At 36.6% G+C, this 15,475-nt stretch overlaps 1 protein-coding gene across 2 annotated transcripts; it reads left to right on the top strand.

The window, feature by feature from the left end:
• The first annotated feature begins 11,984 nt into the window (after positions 1-11,984).
• LOC137249676 (uncharacterized) lies at positions 11,985-14,529 on the top strand. Of its 2 annotated transcripts, none has more exons than XM_067781407.1 (5): positions 11,985-12,386; positions 12,455-12,819; positions 12,882-12,984; positions 13,043-13,581; positions 14,085-14,529. In XM_067781407.1, exons 1-5 carry the CDS (start codon positions 12,304-12,306, stop codon positions 14,153-14,155), a joined length of 1,161 nt encoding a protein of 386 aa, XP_067637508.1. In that variant the 5' UTR covers positions 11,985-12,303; the 3' UTR covers positions 14,156-14,529. The 2 variants fall into 2 exon arrangements, with proteins under 2 accessions (XP_067637508.1, XP_067637509.1); XM_067781408.1 differs by having other exon boundaries at positions 11,986-12,402.
• Positions 14,530-15,475: the final 946 nt, after the last annotated feature.

Genomic DNA, 15,475 nt, shown 5'->3' with positions numbered 1-15,475 from the left:
ACAACAAATAACTTTTAAATTATAAGTTTGCGAACTTTAAAATATATATATTTGTGCTCGGGAGAACTCCCTCTTTCATTTGATACCAAGTTTTACCCCGAAATCGGGGGGTGCTATTCTAAAATTTTCCCAAATTTTTGGCAAATATATTACCCACACATAATTTTAATTTACTTCTGTAAACCCATTATGTACATGTAGCTGAAGTTATTAGAAGTTAAGCAACCCTATTGTAAATATTGCAAAACTATCGATATGAAAATAGAGGGCAACCTTTAAAATAAATATGGTAGCCGGCACTTCCGGTAAATCTAAAGACTAGAAAATTCATGTTTCAACTTATTCATTAAACATCGTATAAAATAATTGAAATACCTTACATAATAATTTACACTTCAATGGAATTCTTACCACGAAAATTGCTCTATCTATAAAATGTAGCAGAACAATGACATTTCACCCGGTAGATAATTTAGGCAAGGCATTAAAAAGGGAAGTGTTGAATGTTCGGGCAAACACATTGTCATTAATTTTTGATGAAACAACGGACTTATCAGAAAAAATACTTCTTTTAGAGGTTAGATATTTCGATCGGTATTCAGTTATTACACAGTTGAAACTTTTAAGACGCTTGATTTTTAGTTTGAGTTCCAACTCACACTTACTGAATCTAGGCTCTGGTGTGAAGTTTAAACTGTTAGGTAAACATCTATAAAAATAGCATTAACAACACTGCTTATACCTATATGACACTATTTTACTTTCGTGTATTTTTTCTTGTATTTTATCTTCAATTTTTTGTCGCACTCCCTCCTAATACGGCTTCAGTATTGGTGTAAGTGTGTAAACTATATTTCAAAAAACTAACGAAATACAAGAAAAATACAACCTAGTTTGTATTTCGATAGGTTTTTTTTTGACATTCGGCCGCCTTTTCTTTTTTTTTTTTGACAAATGTAAATTTTGTCTTTAGTTTGAAAATTTGGTGCATAAAAACACAATTAAAATCAACTTTCTTGTGAAAAAAGTGAACCATTAGAAACCGAAATAATTTTCACGTGCTATTTGCATTGTTTTTATTGTTAAAAATGTTAATGTTAAAACAAAATGTAAAACATAAACAAAAACATGTCGAACTTACTAATTTTGGGGGATAGTAGTCTCGCTTTTTCATGATAGAAATTGTTTTTGTGTTTTGAAGTTCCGATAAAGTTTCGTCAGTTTTTTTAGCTTGGAATCCAAACTAAAATAAAGTAGTGCCATATATGTTTTAGTTTTATTTACGATTTACTTAGTTTGCCACAACGCAAACTTTTTAACCGTTCTTTAATAAAACCTAATTTGGCTATGCACTTTATTTCATTGCAATCAAGCAAAACTAGGTTCACAACGTTTGGTTGGTGAAAGACATAGACTAATCCTTGAAATGTGAACATGTAATACCTAAAGGTGCACTTTATTTTTGTTTGTGCAGTTTGAATTAAAATCAAGTTTCTACTTTATTAAAATTTTATATATTAAACAATTGAAACATCCCAATTGTTTGTATACCAATAAAAAACCTAAAATTTAGTCCTTTATTTTGAGATCTGGTCTTTTTGCGATGCATTTTGGTCCTAAATGAAAACATGGTGAGGCAACCGTGCTTGAGAACACATGTGACAGGGTTGCATTTTCAGAACTAATTTTTTTTTTAAATAATGAAATAGTAGTATGGAAGCGACAGCCATAGTAGTAGACATGTATGTGAATATTAGTAGTAGACATGTATGTGAATATTAGCAAAGTTTAAAAAAACAAGTAAGGAAGGCTAAGTTCGGGTGTGACCGAACATTAAATACTCAGTTGAGAGCTATGGAGACAAAATAAGGAAAATCACCATGTAGGAAAATGAACCTAGGGTAACCCTGGAATGTGGTTGTATGACATGTGTATCAAATGGAAGGTATTAAAGAGTATTTTAAGAGAGAGTAGGCCATAGTTCTATGGATGGACGCCATTTAGGGATGTCGCCATAAAGGTGGACCAGGGCTGACTCTAGAATTTGTTTGTACGATATGGGTATCAAATGAAAGGTGTTACTAAGCATTTTAAGAGGCAGCGGGCCTTAGGTCTATCGGTGGACGCCTTTTCGAGATATCGCCATTAAGGTGGGCCAGGGGTGACTCTAGAATGTGTTTGTACGATATGGGTATCAAATGAAAGGTGGTAATGAGTATTTTAAAAGGGAATGGGCTTTAGTTCTATAGGTGAACGCCTTTTCGAGAAATCGCCATAAAGGTGCACCAGGGGTGACTCTAGAATATGTTTTTACGATATGGGTATCAAATGAAAGGTGTTAATGAGTATTTCCAAAGGGAGTGATCCTTAGTTCCATAGGTGGACGCCGTTTCGAGATATCGCCATAAAGGTGAACCAGGGGCGACTCTAGAATGTGTTTGTACGATATGGGAATCAAATGAAAGGTGTTACTGAGCATTTTAAGAGGGAGTGGTATATAGGTGGACGCCTTTTCGAGATGTCGCCATTAGGGTGGGCCAGGGGTGACTCTAGAATGTGTTTGTACGATATGGGTATCAAATGAAAGGTGTTAATGAGTATTTTCAAAGGGAGTGATCCTTAGTTCTATAGGTGGAAGGAAGCCTTTTCGAGATATCGCCATAACGGTGGACCAAGGGTGACTCTAGAATGTTTGTACGATATGGGTATCAAACGAAAGGTGTACTGAGCATTTTAAGAGGGAGTGGGCATTAGGTCTATAGGTGGACGCCTTTTCGAAATATCGCCATTAGGGTGGGCCAGGGGTGACTCTAGAATGTGTTTGTACGATATGGGTATCAAATGAAAGGTGTTAATGAGTATTTTCAAAGGGAGTGATCCTTAGTTCTATAGGTGGAAGGAAGCCTTTTCGAGATATCGCCATAACGGTGGACCAAGGGTGACTCTAGAATGTTTGTACGATATGGGTATCAAACGAAAGGTGTTACTGAGCATTTTAAAAGGGAGTGGGCATTAGGTCTATAGGTGGACGCCTTTTCGAAATATCGCCATTAGGGTGGGCCAGGGGTGACTCTAGAATGTGTTTGTACGATATGGGTATCAAATGAAAGGTGTTAATGAGTATTTTCAAAGGGAGTGATCCTTAGTTCTATAGGTGGAAGGAAGCATTTTCGAGATATCGCCATAACGGTGGACCAAGGGTGACTCTAGAATGTTTGTACGATATGGGTATCAACCGAAAGGTGTTACTGAGCATTTTAAGAGGGAGTGGGCATTAGGTCTATAGGTGGACGCCTTTTCGAGATATCGCCATTAGGGTGGGCCAGGGGTGACTCTAGAATGTGTTTGTACGATATGGGTATCAAACGAAAAGTGTTACTGAGCACTTTAAGATGGAGTGGGCATTAGGTCTATAGGTGGACGCCTTTTCGAGATATCGCCATTAGGGTGGGCCAGGGGTGACTCTAGAATGTTTGTACGATATGGGTATCAAACGAAAGCTGTTACTGAGCATTTTAAGAGGGAGTGGGCATTAGGTCTATAAGTGGACGCCTTTTCGAGATATCGCCATTAGGGTGGGCCAGGATGACTCTAGAATGTGTTTGTACGATATGGGTATCAAATGAAAGGTGGTAATGAGTATTTTAAAAGGGAGTAATCCTTAGTTCTATAGGTTGACGCCTTTTCGAGATATCGCCATAAAGGTGGACGAAGGGTGACTCTAGAATGTTTGTACGATATGGATATCAAACGAAAAGTGTTACTGAGCATTTTAAGAGGGAGTGGGCATTAGGTCTATAGGTGGCCACCTTTTCGAGATATCGCCATTAGGGTGGGCCAGGGGTGACTCTAGAATGTTTGTACCATATGGGTATCAAACGAAAGGTGTTACTGAGCATTTTAGGAGGGAGTGGGCATTAGGTCTATAGGTGGACGCCTTTTCGAGATATCGCCATTAGGGTGGGCCAGGGGTGACTCTAGAATGTATTTGTACGATATGGATATCAAATTAAAGGTATTAATAAGGGTTTTAAAAGCGAGTGGCCCTTAGATGTATATGTGAAGGCGTTTTCGCGATATCGACCAAAATGTGGACCAGGTGATCCAGAAAATCATCTGTCGGGTACTGCTAATTTATTTATATATGCAATACCACTAACAGTATTCCTGCCAAGATTCCAAACGCTGTTGATTTCGCCTTGTAGAACTTTTTCATTTTCTTCTACTTAATATGGTAGGTGTCACACCCATTTTACAAAGTTTTTTCCAAAGTTATATTTTGCGTCAATAAACCAATCCAATTACCATGTTTCATCCCTTTTTTCGTATTTGGTATAGAATTATGGCATTTTTTTAATTTTTCGTAATTTTCGATATAGATAAAGTGGGCGTGGTTATGGTCGGATTTCGGCCATTTTTTTTACCAAGATAAAGTGAGTTCAGATAAGTGCGTGGACTAAGTTTAGTAAAGATATATCGGTTTTTGCTTAAGTTATTGTGTTAACGGCCGAGATGAAGGCCAGACGGTGGACTGTGTATAAAAACTGGGCGTGTCTTCCACCGATTTCGCCCATTTTCACAGAAAACAGTTACCGTCATAGAGTCTATGCCTCTACCAAATTTAAGAAGGATTGGTAAATTTTTGTTCGACCTATGGCATTAAAAGTATTCTAGACAAACTAAATGAAAATGGGCGGAGCCACGCCCATTTTGAAATTTTCTTTTATTTTTGTATTTTGTTGCATCATATCATTACTGGAGTTGAATTCTGACTTTATATACTTATATACAGTAAAGATATTAATTTTTTTGTTAAAATTTGAATTAAAAAATTTTTTTTTTTAAAAAGTGGGCGTGTTCTTCATCCAATTTTGCTAATTTTTATTTGGCAGATATATAGTAATAGTAGTAACGTTCCTGCCAAATTTCATCATGATATCTTCAACGACTGCCAAATTACAGCTTGCAAAACTTTTAAATTACCTTCTTGTAAAAGTGGGCGGTGCCACGCCCATTGTCCAAAATCTTACTAATTTTCTATTCTGCGTCATAACATCAACCCATCTACCAAGTTTCATCGCTTTATCCGCCTTTGGCAATGAATTATCGCATTTTTTCGGTTTTTCGAAATTTTCGATATCGAAAAAATGGGCGTGGTTATAGTCCGATATCGTTCATTTTAAATAGCGATCTGAGATGAGTGCCCAGGAATCTACATACCAAATTTCATCAAGATACCTCAAAATTTACTCAAGTTATCGTGTTAACGGACGGACGGACGGACGGACGGACATGGCTCAATCAAATTTTTTTTCGATCCTGATTATTTTGATATATGGAAGTCTATATCTATCTCGATTCCTTTATATATGTACAACCAACCGTTATCCAATCAAACTTAATATACTCTGTGAGCTCTGCTCAACTGAGTATAAAAAGCATTTTTTCTTTGAAAATAATCTAAAGGAAGATGCACACGAGGCGTATCTTCATAGACGCGTATTAGGTACAGCATAAGAAATATTGAGGCGTAGAAAATCGTAGCTGCATTCCACAATTTGTACGCGTCTACGAAGCTATGTCTCGTGTGTATCTTGCCTAAGTTTAGCTTCTTACGAGATCCAACATTATTAATTAATAATGATAAATAACACGTGAAGCAACTAAGCTTAAGGTGACTTTAGAGTCGTTTTGGCACTTCCGTTGCGTCTACATTTGACTTTGAACACACGCGCTTTAATTGCTTCAATCTATAAGCAACGCACCGCCAACGTCAAAGCAAAACACAAATAATTAAAAACTTAGGGTTAATCTTAAAATTTCCTGGATTTCTTGAAAAATATAAGAATTTCTATCGCCATTCAACTAAATAAAAAACATAATTTTGTATTCATGTCGATTTCGTGATCGATCAGGAGAGACGGTGGAACATATCCTCCTGGAACGCGACGCAATCTGATGAGGGCACAATAGATCAACGGTCGCAGTGCACTCCCCAATAAATTTTCTATCTATCTTCATGTTATAAAAATAGTTGTATTTCATTTTTCCTCATGTGACAGGGAAACTTTTAACGTCCGTTATTTTAAAATAACCCTTATTTGACGAATCACTGAACAATTTCTTTCAAATAAAGTGTTTGTTAGCGTTCACCGAAGATGGTGAAAACGGCCCCTGGAATTATTATCTTATATAGCCAAAGAAAGTTATGCATAAGCAAAATTTAGTCAGCACAAAACGAATAGTTAGAGGAAATTTAAAATATAATGCATATGTATAAAATGCATGCAATTTATGAAATCATTTTTATTATATAAAATTAGTTTGACATATCAGATTTGTCAATATTATTTTAGTCCTGCTACTTTTAACACATTTATAATATTTGAGAAGAACATTTAAGAAGTAAGAATTATGATTAATGCTTACATTAATACGTGTTTCATTTATTTTCATTGGGGAATAAGTTCGTGAAAACAAAAAGCACGTTTTTATAAAGTGCATGTGAAACTCCATAGACAAAATGAGTAATAGAAGGAACATTGGTTTATATATTACATTTTTAAAATGAAAATCTCCTGCTAAAAAAGTATTAGAATGAGCATTGGTTTGCATATTACATTTTTAAAATGAAAATCTCCTGCTAAAAAACCTAACTACATTTTTTCATTTTCGTACTTAACTACACTCCCTTTTGTGATTCAGGAATTCAGTCAAATTTTGAAAAAACTCCAAACATCAATTCCTTCATTATATTACATTCAACTGCCTAGTCCACTGCCTTCCACTCTATTCGCAACATAAGCTCTATTTAAGCTGCCAAACTATATAGTAAACAATGTTTTTCAATGCAAATATTGATTTATGGCTTTTTATTTGATAGTCGCGGGGCAAGCGTCAAATACCCGACACACACACATACAAAAATTCAGCCAATCTCGTTGTAAATCGCAGGAGGCATTAAATGTGATATCTTATCTGTCAACTGCCTGACAGAACGTTCAATATGGCTACCTTTTAGCGTTTTGACAGCGTGTTCAATATGGCGGCGCATAGGGCCGCCTATCTTCAGCGGGTGATAGAAAGAGATACAGAATGAGACAGAGATAGTCAATTACAAATCAGGTGATCCAATCACTTTGGAATTTTGACGTCTATGCAGAAGATATCACACTTAGTTTCATTCACAGCGACTACAGGTTTACAAGTATGATATGTATGAGAAGGAAATAATTCCTTTCTCTTAAATTTTATATGAGAATAGGCTTTTCTTGACCATATGGTTGCTATTTTTAGTGCAAGTAAAACTTCACTATTGCGACCCAAAGTTTCGCTAAGCACCTTGGCTTCCTCAGGGGCGAAACTGCATTTATTTAAAATTATTTTCATCAAAAAAATTTAAGAATTACATGAAATAATAAAAATGTTTAATTTTGTTAATATACCGAAACAATAAAATTTTTGTATAAGGTCACTTACAAATATATGTACGTAAAATATCACAATTTGCATAACTACAACTAACACATCGATACCGTCTGTGCGTTGTACATTTGCAACTAAAATTAAAAATTATATGCAAAGCAAATAAGCCGCTGCAATGCAATCAGTGTCCTCTTTTATGTTTACTGTTTTGTCCATTTTCTGCATTATTCTTAAGCTCTCTATGGTGTATCTGATCTTTATCCCTTTTTCTTTATCTAATATTTTGGCATTTTGTAAATCAGCTGTGTGGCCACTCGCCTATTCTCATATAAAATTTAATACAAAAAATTGTTGACCGGCTATCATTGATAATTCCTTTCTCTTTCTAACACACTGCCGTTTGACACTTCGGTCAGTGTCAAACTATTGTGGAACTCAGTGGGACCTGCGTGGAACATGCGTTTGACACTGAACGAAGTGTCAAAATTACCGGGGTTGCTGTCGTGGAAAGCGACGGAGGGAAACAAAAAAAGGAGTGCAATATCAGATATGGGTTGCTATGATGATACATTTTTTTGAACGAGTTTAGTATGAAAATGTACTGCACCTATATGAGTCCTACAGAAAATTATACAAAAGTCGTGAAGTCATGGCGCCCAAAGCAGGGACATAGTGCAAATTAAAAAAAAATTTAAATACACTATTAAAACTGTGACAAGTGCAAGTGAGTGCTTAATTAAAAAATCAATAATAATTTGGGTTTGCCGGCTAATGGCCTAGCAACAAGTGGCAGCACCCACAGCCCAACGTAGAGGTAGGCGAGTTCGTCGTCGTTCACGAAGACAACGCCCCGCCCCAACAATGGATTCTAGGCCGAGTGACAGATACGATCGCCGGCCAGGATGGAAAGGTGAGAGTGGCCGACGTTCAAACAAGAAACAGAATAATTAGGCGTCCGATACACAAGCTAGCCGTGTTACCATTGAGTTGAAGAATGCAGATTCGTTCAAGGTGGCCGGTGTTGAAGCAGATTAGTTTATAAATTAATACCTGAAAATGAAATGTAAATAAAATGAAATGTAATTAAATAATGAAGTTAAATAGAAATAATTATGTACTTACCTAAATACTTAAAATAGAGTTACCTTATACTTACGTTATATTTTTCTATTACCTACCTTATACTTACCTTATAATTAATTTACACTTGCCTTATTTTCCCTTTTAATGATTTTAATTACTTACCAATTTACTTACCTTAAACTTTTAGCGCCACCCTAAGTAAGTAAATTCATGATAACAGTCGGTATTCGACTGTACCTATGTGCATGTGGCGTGTGTATATCTACTAGGTGTAGGACAGTCGGTAGCGTAGTGCCATCGAAGTGGATGTTCAAAATGGTCGACATTTGGGACATCCAAGTTGTAAATAAGGTCGCGAATGATTTAGTCGGTGATAATGCCAGGTTTCGCGAGGCGAAAAAACTGGAGAGATCAGGGAGGTAGCCGTCTATTCTGTTGCAAAGCTCATCGATCTGTGGGCCCGGGCCTGTGGCCATTATTGTGCAGTCATCGGCGTAAGAAACGATAGTAACTCCTTCCGGTGGCGAAGGTTGTTTTGATATGTAACAATTAAACAAAAGTGGGAATAGGACACCACCCTGTGGCACCCCTTGTTTAATTCTTCTTGGCTTTTATGTTTCGTTTCTGAATTGCACCGATGCCTGCCGACCACCCAGATAATTTGCGGCCCACCTTTTAAGACATGGGGAAGGGTAGACCCTTCCAAGTCTTGCAGAAACGTGCCATGGTTGACCGTATCAATAGATTTTGATAGGTCTAGCGCTACGAGTACTGTTCTATGGTGGGACTTCTGATTTAAACCACAATTTATCTGGGTGCTAATGGCATTTAGCGCGGTGGTAGTGCTATGGAGTTTTCTAAAGCCATGCTGATGACAGGCTAGCTGCAAATTTGCTTTGAAGTAGGGGAACAAAATGGCTTAAAGCGTCTTGGCTACTGGTGATAGGATAGATATCGGGCGATATGACTCTCCTATGTTAGCTGGTTTCCCAGGCTTTAGTAGCGGGAACACCTTGGCCATTTTCCGTTTTTCGGGTTGGACAAAGGTGGAAAGAGACAGGTTGAAGACATGTGCTCAATATTTGAAACCCTCTTTCCCTAGGATTTTAAGCATTGGCATGGCTATGCCGTCTGAGCACACTGCTTTGGATGGTTTAGCATGAGCGATGGCATTCTCAACCTCTTTGGCGGTGATGGTAATTGGTGACGCGCTGAAATTATGTTTACGTGCGTGTCTGTAGGCCCTCCGTCTATTTTTGTCGACCGTAGAATGCACTATGTATTGTCGACAGAAAGCGCTTGCGCATTTTTTCGCATCCGACAGCACTTTGTCGCCAAAGGCGATGGAAACTTTGTCATTGTGCCTAGACGGATTCGATAGGGACTTTACAGTGGACCAAAGTTTACCTACACCGGCAGAGAGGTTACAACCGCTTAGGTGCTCCTCCCACTTCGCCCGCTTGTGTTCATCCACAACCAATCTGATGCGTTGGTTTATATCCCTTATTTGGGGGCGCCGGGATCGAGCTGTCTTATAAGGTCACGTTCTCTCGCCAAACTTAAGGCCTCGCCGGGAAGTGGGGCTGAATTTCGGAAATTCTACTGGCGGGAATGAAACGAGCCGAGGCGGATTCAATGACCTTGCGGAAAGCACGCTCCCCTTGGCGGGCATCAGTTGGGATAGGGAGGGCAGCAAAGTGGTTGTCTGTAAAGGATTTGTATTCGTTGCCACTTTCCTCTTTGAAAGTTAATGAAAGTGCGTTTTTCTGCGACGATGAAGTCGGCGGAACGCTCGAGCGAAATAAGTATAGGCAGGTGGTCGGAAAATAACCAGATGGCTGAAAAAAAATTCAGAAGTCAAATTTCAGAAGTCAAAATTCAGAAAGTAATCAGACAGCAAAAAAACATTAAGTTTTGCGCAAAATTTAATGTTTTTTGGCTGTCTGATTACTTTCTGAATTTTGACTTCTGAAATTTGACTTCTGAATATTGACTTCTGAATTTTGACTTCTGAAATTTGACTTCTGAATTTTGACTTCTGAAAATTGACTTCTGCAATTTTGATTTCTGAATTTTTGTTTCTGAGTTTTGACTTCTTAATTTTTGTTGTTTGAAAAAAGACTTCTGACTAATGTTTTCTGAAAAAATTTGTTTCTGAATTTTTGTTTTCTGAATTAATGGGGGAACCAAGGCGCAGACTACGGGACGTGAACAGCAAGGAGCCACAAAAGATTTATTGAAGTTACGTCTGGTTTTGGGGTCAAGCCCAGAACAACCTGTCCGGTGCAACCATCTCTTACACGAGACACACTGACAAGAGTATGACCGTCCTAAAAAGATCCTTTTCAGCAGATACAGCAAAACCATTTCTCAGGACCGGGGTCGGGAGACGGACCCGGATTGGGTTCGATACCTTCCCGGAGCAAGAGAATATGGAGCAGTCCCGCTGCAAGGAGCTCCTGGGAGGATGACAATTTGTGGGAGGGACGCAACAAATTAAATGGGGTTACACTGAAATGGCAGTCCTTGGTCGGGAAAAATCCCGAGTCACTCCGGTGCATAGAACTGACGCCCTTGGGAAGCGTGAAACCGTGGTCGACTGCAATATCCCGTCCAAAAATGTGGAAAGAGAAATGAAAAGACGCGTTTTGTCCTGTTATCGATAGTCCAAAGGCGAAAAAGTATTAGAATTATTGGAAGCGATGCAAAAACGCGTCTATTAATACTTCCCCCGACGGTTTTGGTCGTGTTTTAGCAAACGTCCCCGGTAATAAAGTATCACAATTTGTTAATTAAAATTGTCCAAAACATATGGATTTTAAAGATAGATGTAATTAAGTACTCGTTTGAATATAAATAAGGATATTTCTTTGTAATTTTACGATAAAAATTTTACGCAGTTTTCGTTAGCAGCTACTACACTTTTCTTGGGCCTAAGAAGTACAACAGTGCCAAATAGCATCCACAAAAAAAAAAACGAACAAGAAAAGCATTTTATCAGGTGAGCGTGGCTGTGTATGTGCGTGCTGCTACATATCCTACTTGTAGACGTTTAAAGCGGAGTCATTGGTGCCGTTTGTCGTATCGCTGTAGTCGTATCCCTAACGTAACCCTATACGATTCATTGTTATCAATTAATGGTGCCTTAACCTAAAAATCGTGAAAATTTAATAAAAATGAAGAAAACGCAAAAAATTACAAACATATTCCACAGAAAATAAGTCTCCTGGTCATAACGTATCCAAAACAATGAATAAAATCTACAAAAAGTTATTAAATTCACCAACTCAAATATTTTTAGGTTATAGATACGGCGAAAAACCAAAAAGCAATTGGTTGGCTACGATACGGTTACGACCTTAGCGTTACGATACGGAACTAATAATCGATTACATTGATTCCCATAACGTTGGTCGAATCAGCTGTTATACGGTTACCGATAACGCACCAATTACTGCAGCTCTACAATGGTCAAACGTTTTAAATTTAATGGAGATGATATTCTCTTAAATCATGTTCAGATTACACTCTAAAACAAGTACGTTCACACCTTCGGTTCTTATTTTATTTTGACAGCTCCAATGCAACCATGAGGAATTTAATATTATTGTAAGCGATTTCATTAAATTTGATAATATTGTGTGTTTGTGAATTTTATTCTAATTTGAGATGAGTGATAAAGAGAAAAAAGTGATGAAGATATAAACCATGAAAGCACAATCAAATCCTTTGTGTTTATTTCAATATACATCGTTCGACAATGAGTATTAGAACCAGTTGAAAAAGTTGCGTGCAATGAATATCAGAAAGATGCAGTTGCTGAGAAAACAATATTTAATGTTATTGGTGGCCTCACAAAACCTTTCCTGGCAATCAAGGTCATATTGGACAAGAGTAAGCATGCTAGTGGGGGTTTGCAAAAGCATTAACACTTTTCTTTTCAAAGGCTCGATCGCAATCCTTCTGGGAAGTTGAATTTTCGCATGAAAAGAAGTGTATTTATAGAACTTTGCGAGAATTTAAGAGTGTTGGAAAAGAAAGATACCCCACTAAGAAAAGCCATCTCTTTACACAAACGAGTAGCCATAGCCCTCTACGCGTTGGGATCATCGGCAGAGTATCGCACAATAGGGAACATGGTTGGAGTTGGAAAGTCCACTGTGTGTGAAATAGTACTTGAATTTTGTACTCAGACATGGAAACATTTGAGCCTTACGTACATGCCTAGTTTTCCCTTAACGAGGGAAAAAGTATCAAAACTAGTACAAGGATTCGAAGCTGTAGGATTTCCTCAGTGCATGGGAGCAGTAGGTGTGTTAAATTTGGGTTACCATAGCTATGTATGTCAACGTTCTTGGTTTTAAAAATTTCAGATGGTTGTCACATTGAGGTTCATCCACGTAGTGAAGATGCAACTGATTATTATAATTACAAGGGATCGTATTCGACTATCCTACTTGCTTTGGTCGATGCAAGGTGTGGCCCTTTATGATTATGTTGTTTATAAAGGAAGATATACAATTTTTTGTTTCAGATACCGGTTCATTTATATTAATGTTGGCAGTCAAGGACGGTGCAATGATTCCCAAATCTTCGAGTCCTCAACATTGAAAACACATTTGGAAAAATGTCCTTACCTGGATGAAATGCGCACACCGGTTTCCGGTGTTGATGTGCCGATTTTCATTATAGGAGACTCAGCTTTTCGTTTTAGCAAAATGTTGATGAAACCATATGCATTCCAAGTGTCTCAAAATGAAGACGAAAAAAATTTTAATTATTTTCTTTCCAAAGTGCGAAGAGTTGTTGAAAATGCCTTTGGTCACGTGAAGGCGCGTTTTCGACGAATTGGTAAGGGCATAGACAATCAAATACAAAATGCCAACATTATTATAAAGGCATGTTGTGTCCTACATAACTTTTTAAACGAAAGGAACGACAGTATTAACCATAAATGGATTTCCGCTTTGCAAATTGTAGAAAGAAATCGTCAATATCCACATCAAGAAATATCGGCAAACGACCGTCAAAATAATGCAGAAATAATTCGTAAAAGTTTAGCTACCCTTTTCAGTAAGTAAAAAAACTTTGAAATACTCTTGTTCAAGAAAAGGTACTTTGTTTATTCCAGCCTTATTTTTCGCATAAAAGTAAAAGTAATATCACTTAAAAACTAAAACATAATAAACTCATTTCACAAAAAATAAAATGCATATTCAAAATTAAATATTTAATAAATAATAATTAGGGTGGCCTAATTAATAATAATAGGACTCAGTAACTAAAAACAGAAAAATTCATTTCGCTAAAAAAAATTCCCAACACAAATTAATTATTTACATTAAAAAAAATTATTTTATCTTTAGAATTATTTGTTTAAAAATTCAATTAATTCCTGAGTTAATTCCTTGTTATTTTGGACATACTTTGTTTTTCTTTCTTCATTTTCTAAAATTGCTTTAGTTCTTTCTTCGAATTTTTTATCGCTTTCCCTCAAATCTTTACTACATTTTTCCATTTCTTTTTCAATTTTATCAATTTTTTCCAAAAATTTTAATTGATAATTTTTTTTTTAGCTGAACGAGCAGCCGTTGACGTGGAAGGCGTAGGAGATTCACAATCCTTAAAAGGCATTGCTGACTCGTAGGTGCTTGTTTCTGGCGACTCAAGAGTGAAATCCAAGGTTTCGACATTTTCTGCAATTAAAAAACTTTTAGAATTCAATAAAATAACAAAATAAGGCAATGGACAATTTAACTCGTTTTGGCTTCTTATAATTTGGTTTTGGTTGCTAAACATAAAATAAGCAAAAAATTATTCACATAACATTAAAGTTATTTTATAAAATTAATTATATAATTTATAATTTAATATAATTTAATTATAAATTATTTTTTAATAATTTATTAAAGAATTAAATTTAAATAAATAATTAATTATTCAAATTTAATTAATATTAAATAATTAGTAATTAATTTTATAGTTAAATTATAAATTAAATGATGTTGTTTTTATTTTTATTTTCGGCCTTTCAAATAAATACAACATATATGGTATAATCAATTGCATTTTTATTACTAATATATATGTGTCGCCTAGAGCTCGGAAATTCTTCTTGATATTATAAATTAAAGAAATAAAATTATAATTTATTTTAAAATTTAATTAGGGCTTAAATTGTATAAATCATTAATGTTATTATTTAGTACTCTTAAGCGTGATCTGCGGGGCGTTATTGGAGGGACGTAATAAAATAAATGGGGTTACACTGAAATGACAGCCTTTGGTCGGGAAAAAAATTCCGAGTGGCTCCGGTGAATGGAACCAGCTGTCTTGGGAAGCCCCAAGCTAAATATCAAAATTATCAACGTCCAAATAGAAATCATTTGAGCCCTGTCTCCGTCCGTCCGTCTGTCCGTGTTCACGATAACTTGAGTAAACACGATAACTAAAATTCACTTAATAAATATAAAATATCTCACCATAAATGCTGTCCTGAACAATCCCTTCAGGATTATAACTTTTGAAAGGTGCCAAAATCTGGTGCATTTGTGCATACAGTGGCCAACTTGAAGGTGCGCCGCCAGATGGTCCAATTTGTTACGGTCTGCTGCTACGGTCTACGGCTACGATCCACTTGGGAGCGTGTTCACGCGAACACACCTAGCGATGTGGCGAAAGTGGCGATAAAAAAATATCGAAAACAAGAAAAAGACAGAACTGCCATCACGAGGGAAGAAAGGCAACGAGTTTCCGGCTGCATACACACGAAGAAAGATAAAAAAATTTGGTAAGAAATAAAAATCGAGAAAAATCGCCCAGTTTCCGGCGAGATCGACACCAAAAAAGATGATGGTGGTAAAACGTATTTACCTAGTGTGTTTATAAATGATTATTGGAACTTACAACGTGAACATTTTCCCATCAATGAAACAACGCCAGAATTAGATTTGCATTTAACCTATCA

The sequence above is a fragment of the Eurosta solidaginis genome, chromosome 4 (assembly GCF_040869045.1).
Source record: "Eurosta solidaginis isolate ZX-2024a chromosome 4, ASM4086904v1, whole genome shotgun sequence".
NCBI classification, from domain to species: domain Eukaryota; kingdom Metazoa; phylum Arthropoda; class Insecta; order Diptera; family Tephritidae; genus Eurosta; species Eurosta solidaginis.
The sequence above is the reverse complement of the archived record's forward strand: the minus strand, read 5'-3'. Positions and strand labels throughout refer to the sequence as shown.

Coding starts and splice junctions, on each gene's coding strand:
- LOC137249676 (XM_067781407.1), top strand. CDS start 12,304: ATGAATATCAGAAAGATGCAGTTGCTGAGAAAACAATATTTAATGTTA. Junction 12,820..12,881: donor TCAGTGCATGGGAGCAGTAG/GTGTGTTAAATT, acceptor TAAAAATTTCAG/ATGGTTGTCACATTGAGGTT. Junction 13,582..14,084: donor AAGTTTAGCTACCCTTTTCA/GTAAGTAAAAAA, acceptor TTTTTTTTTTAG/CTGAACGAGCAGCCGTTGAC.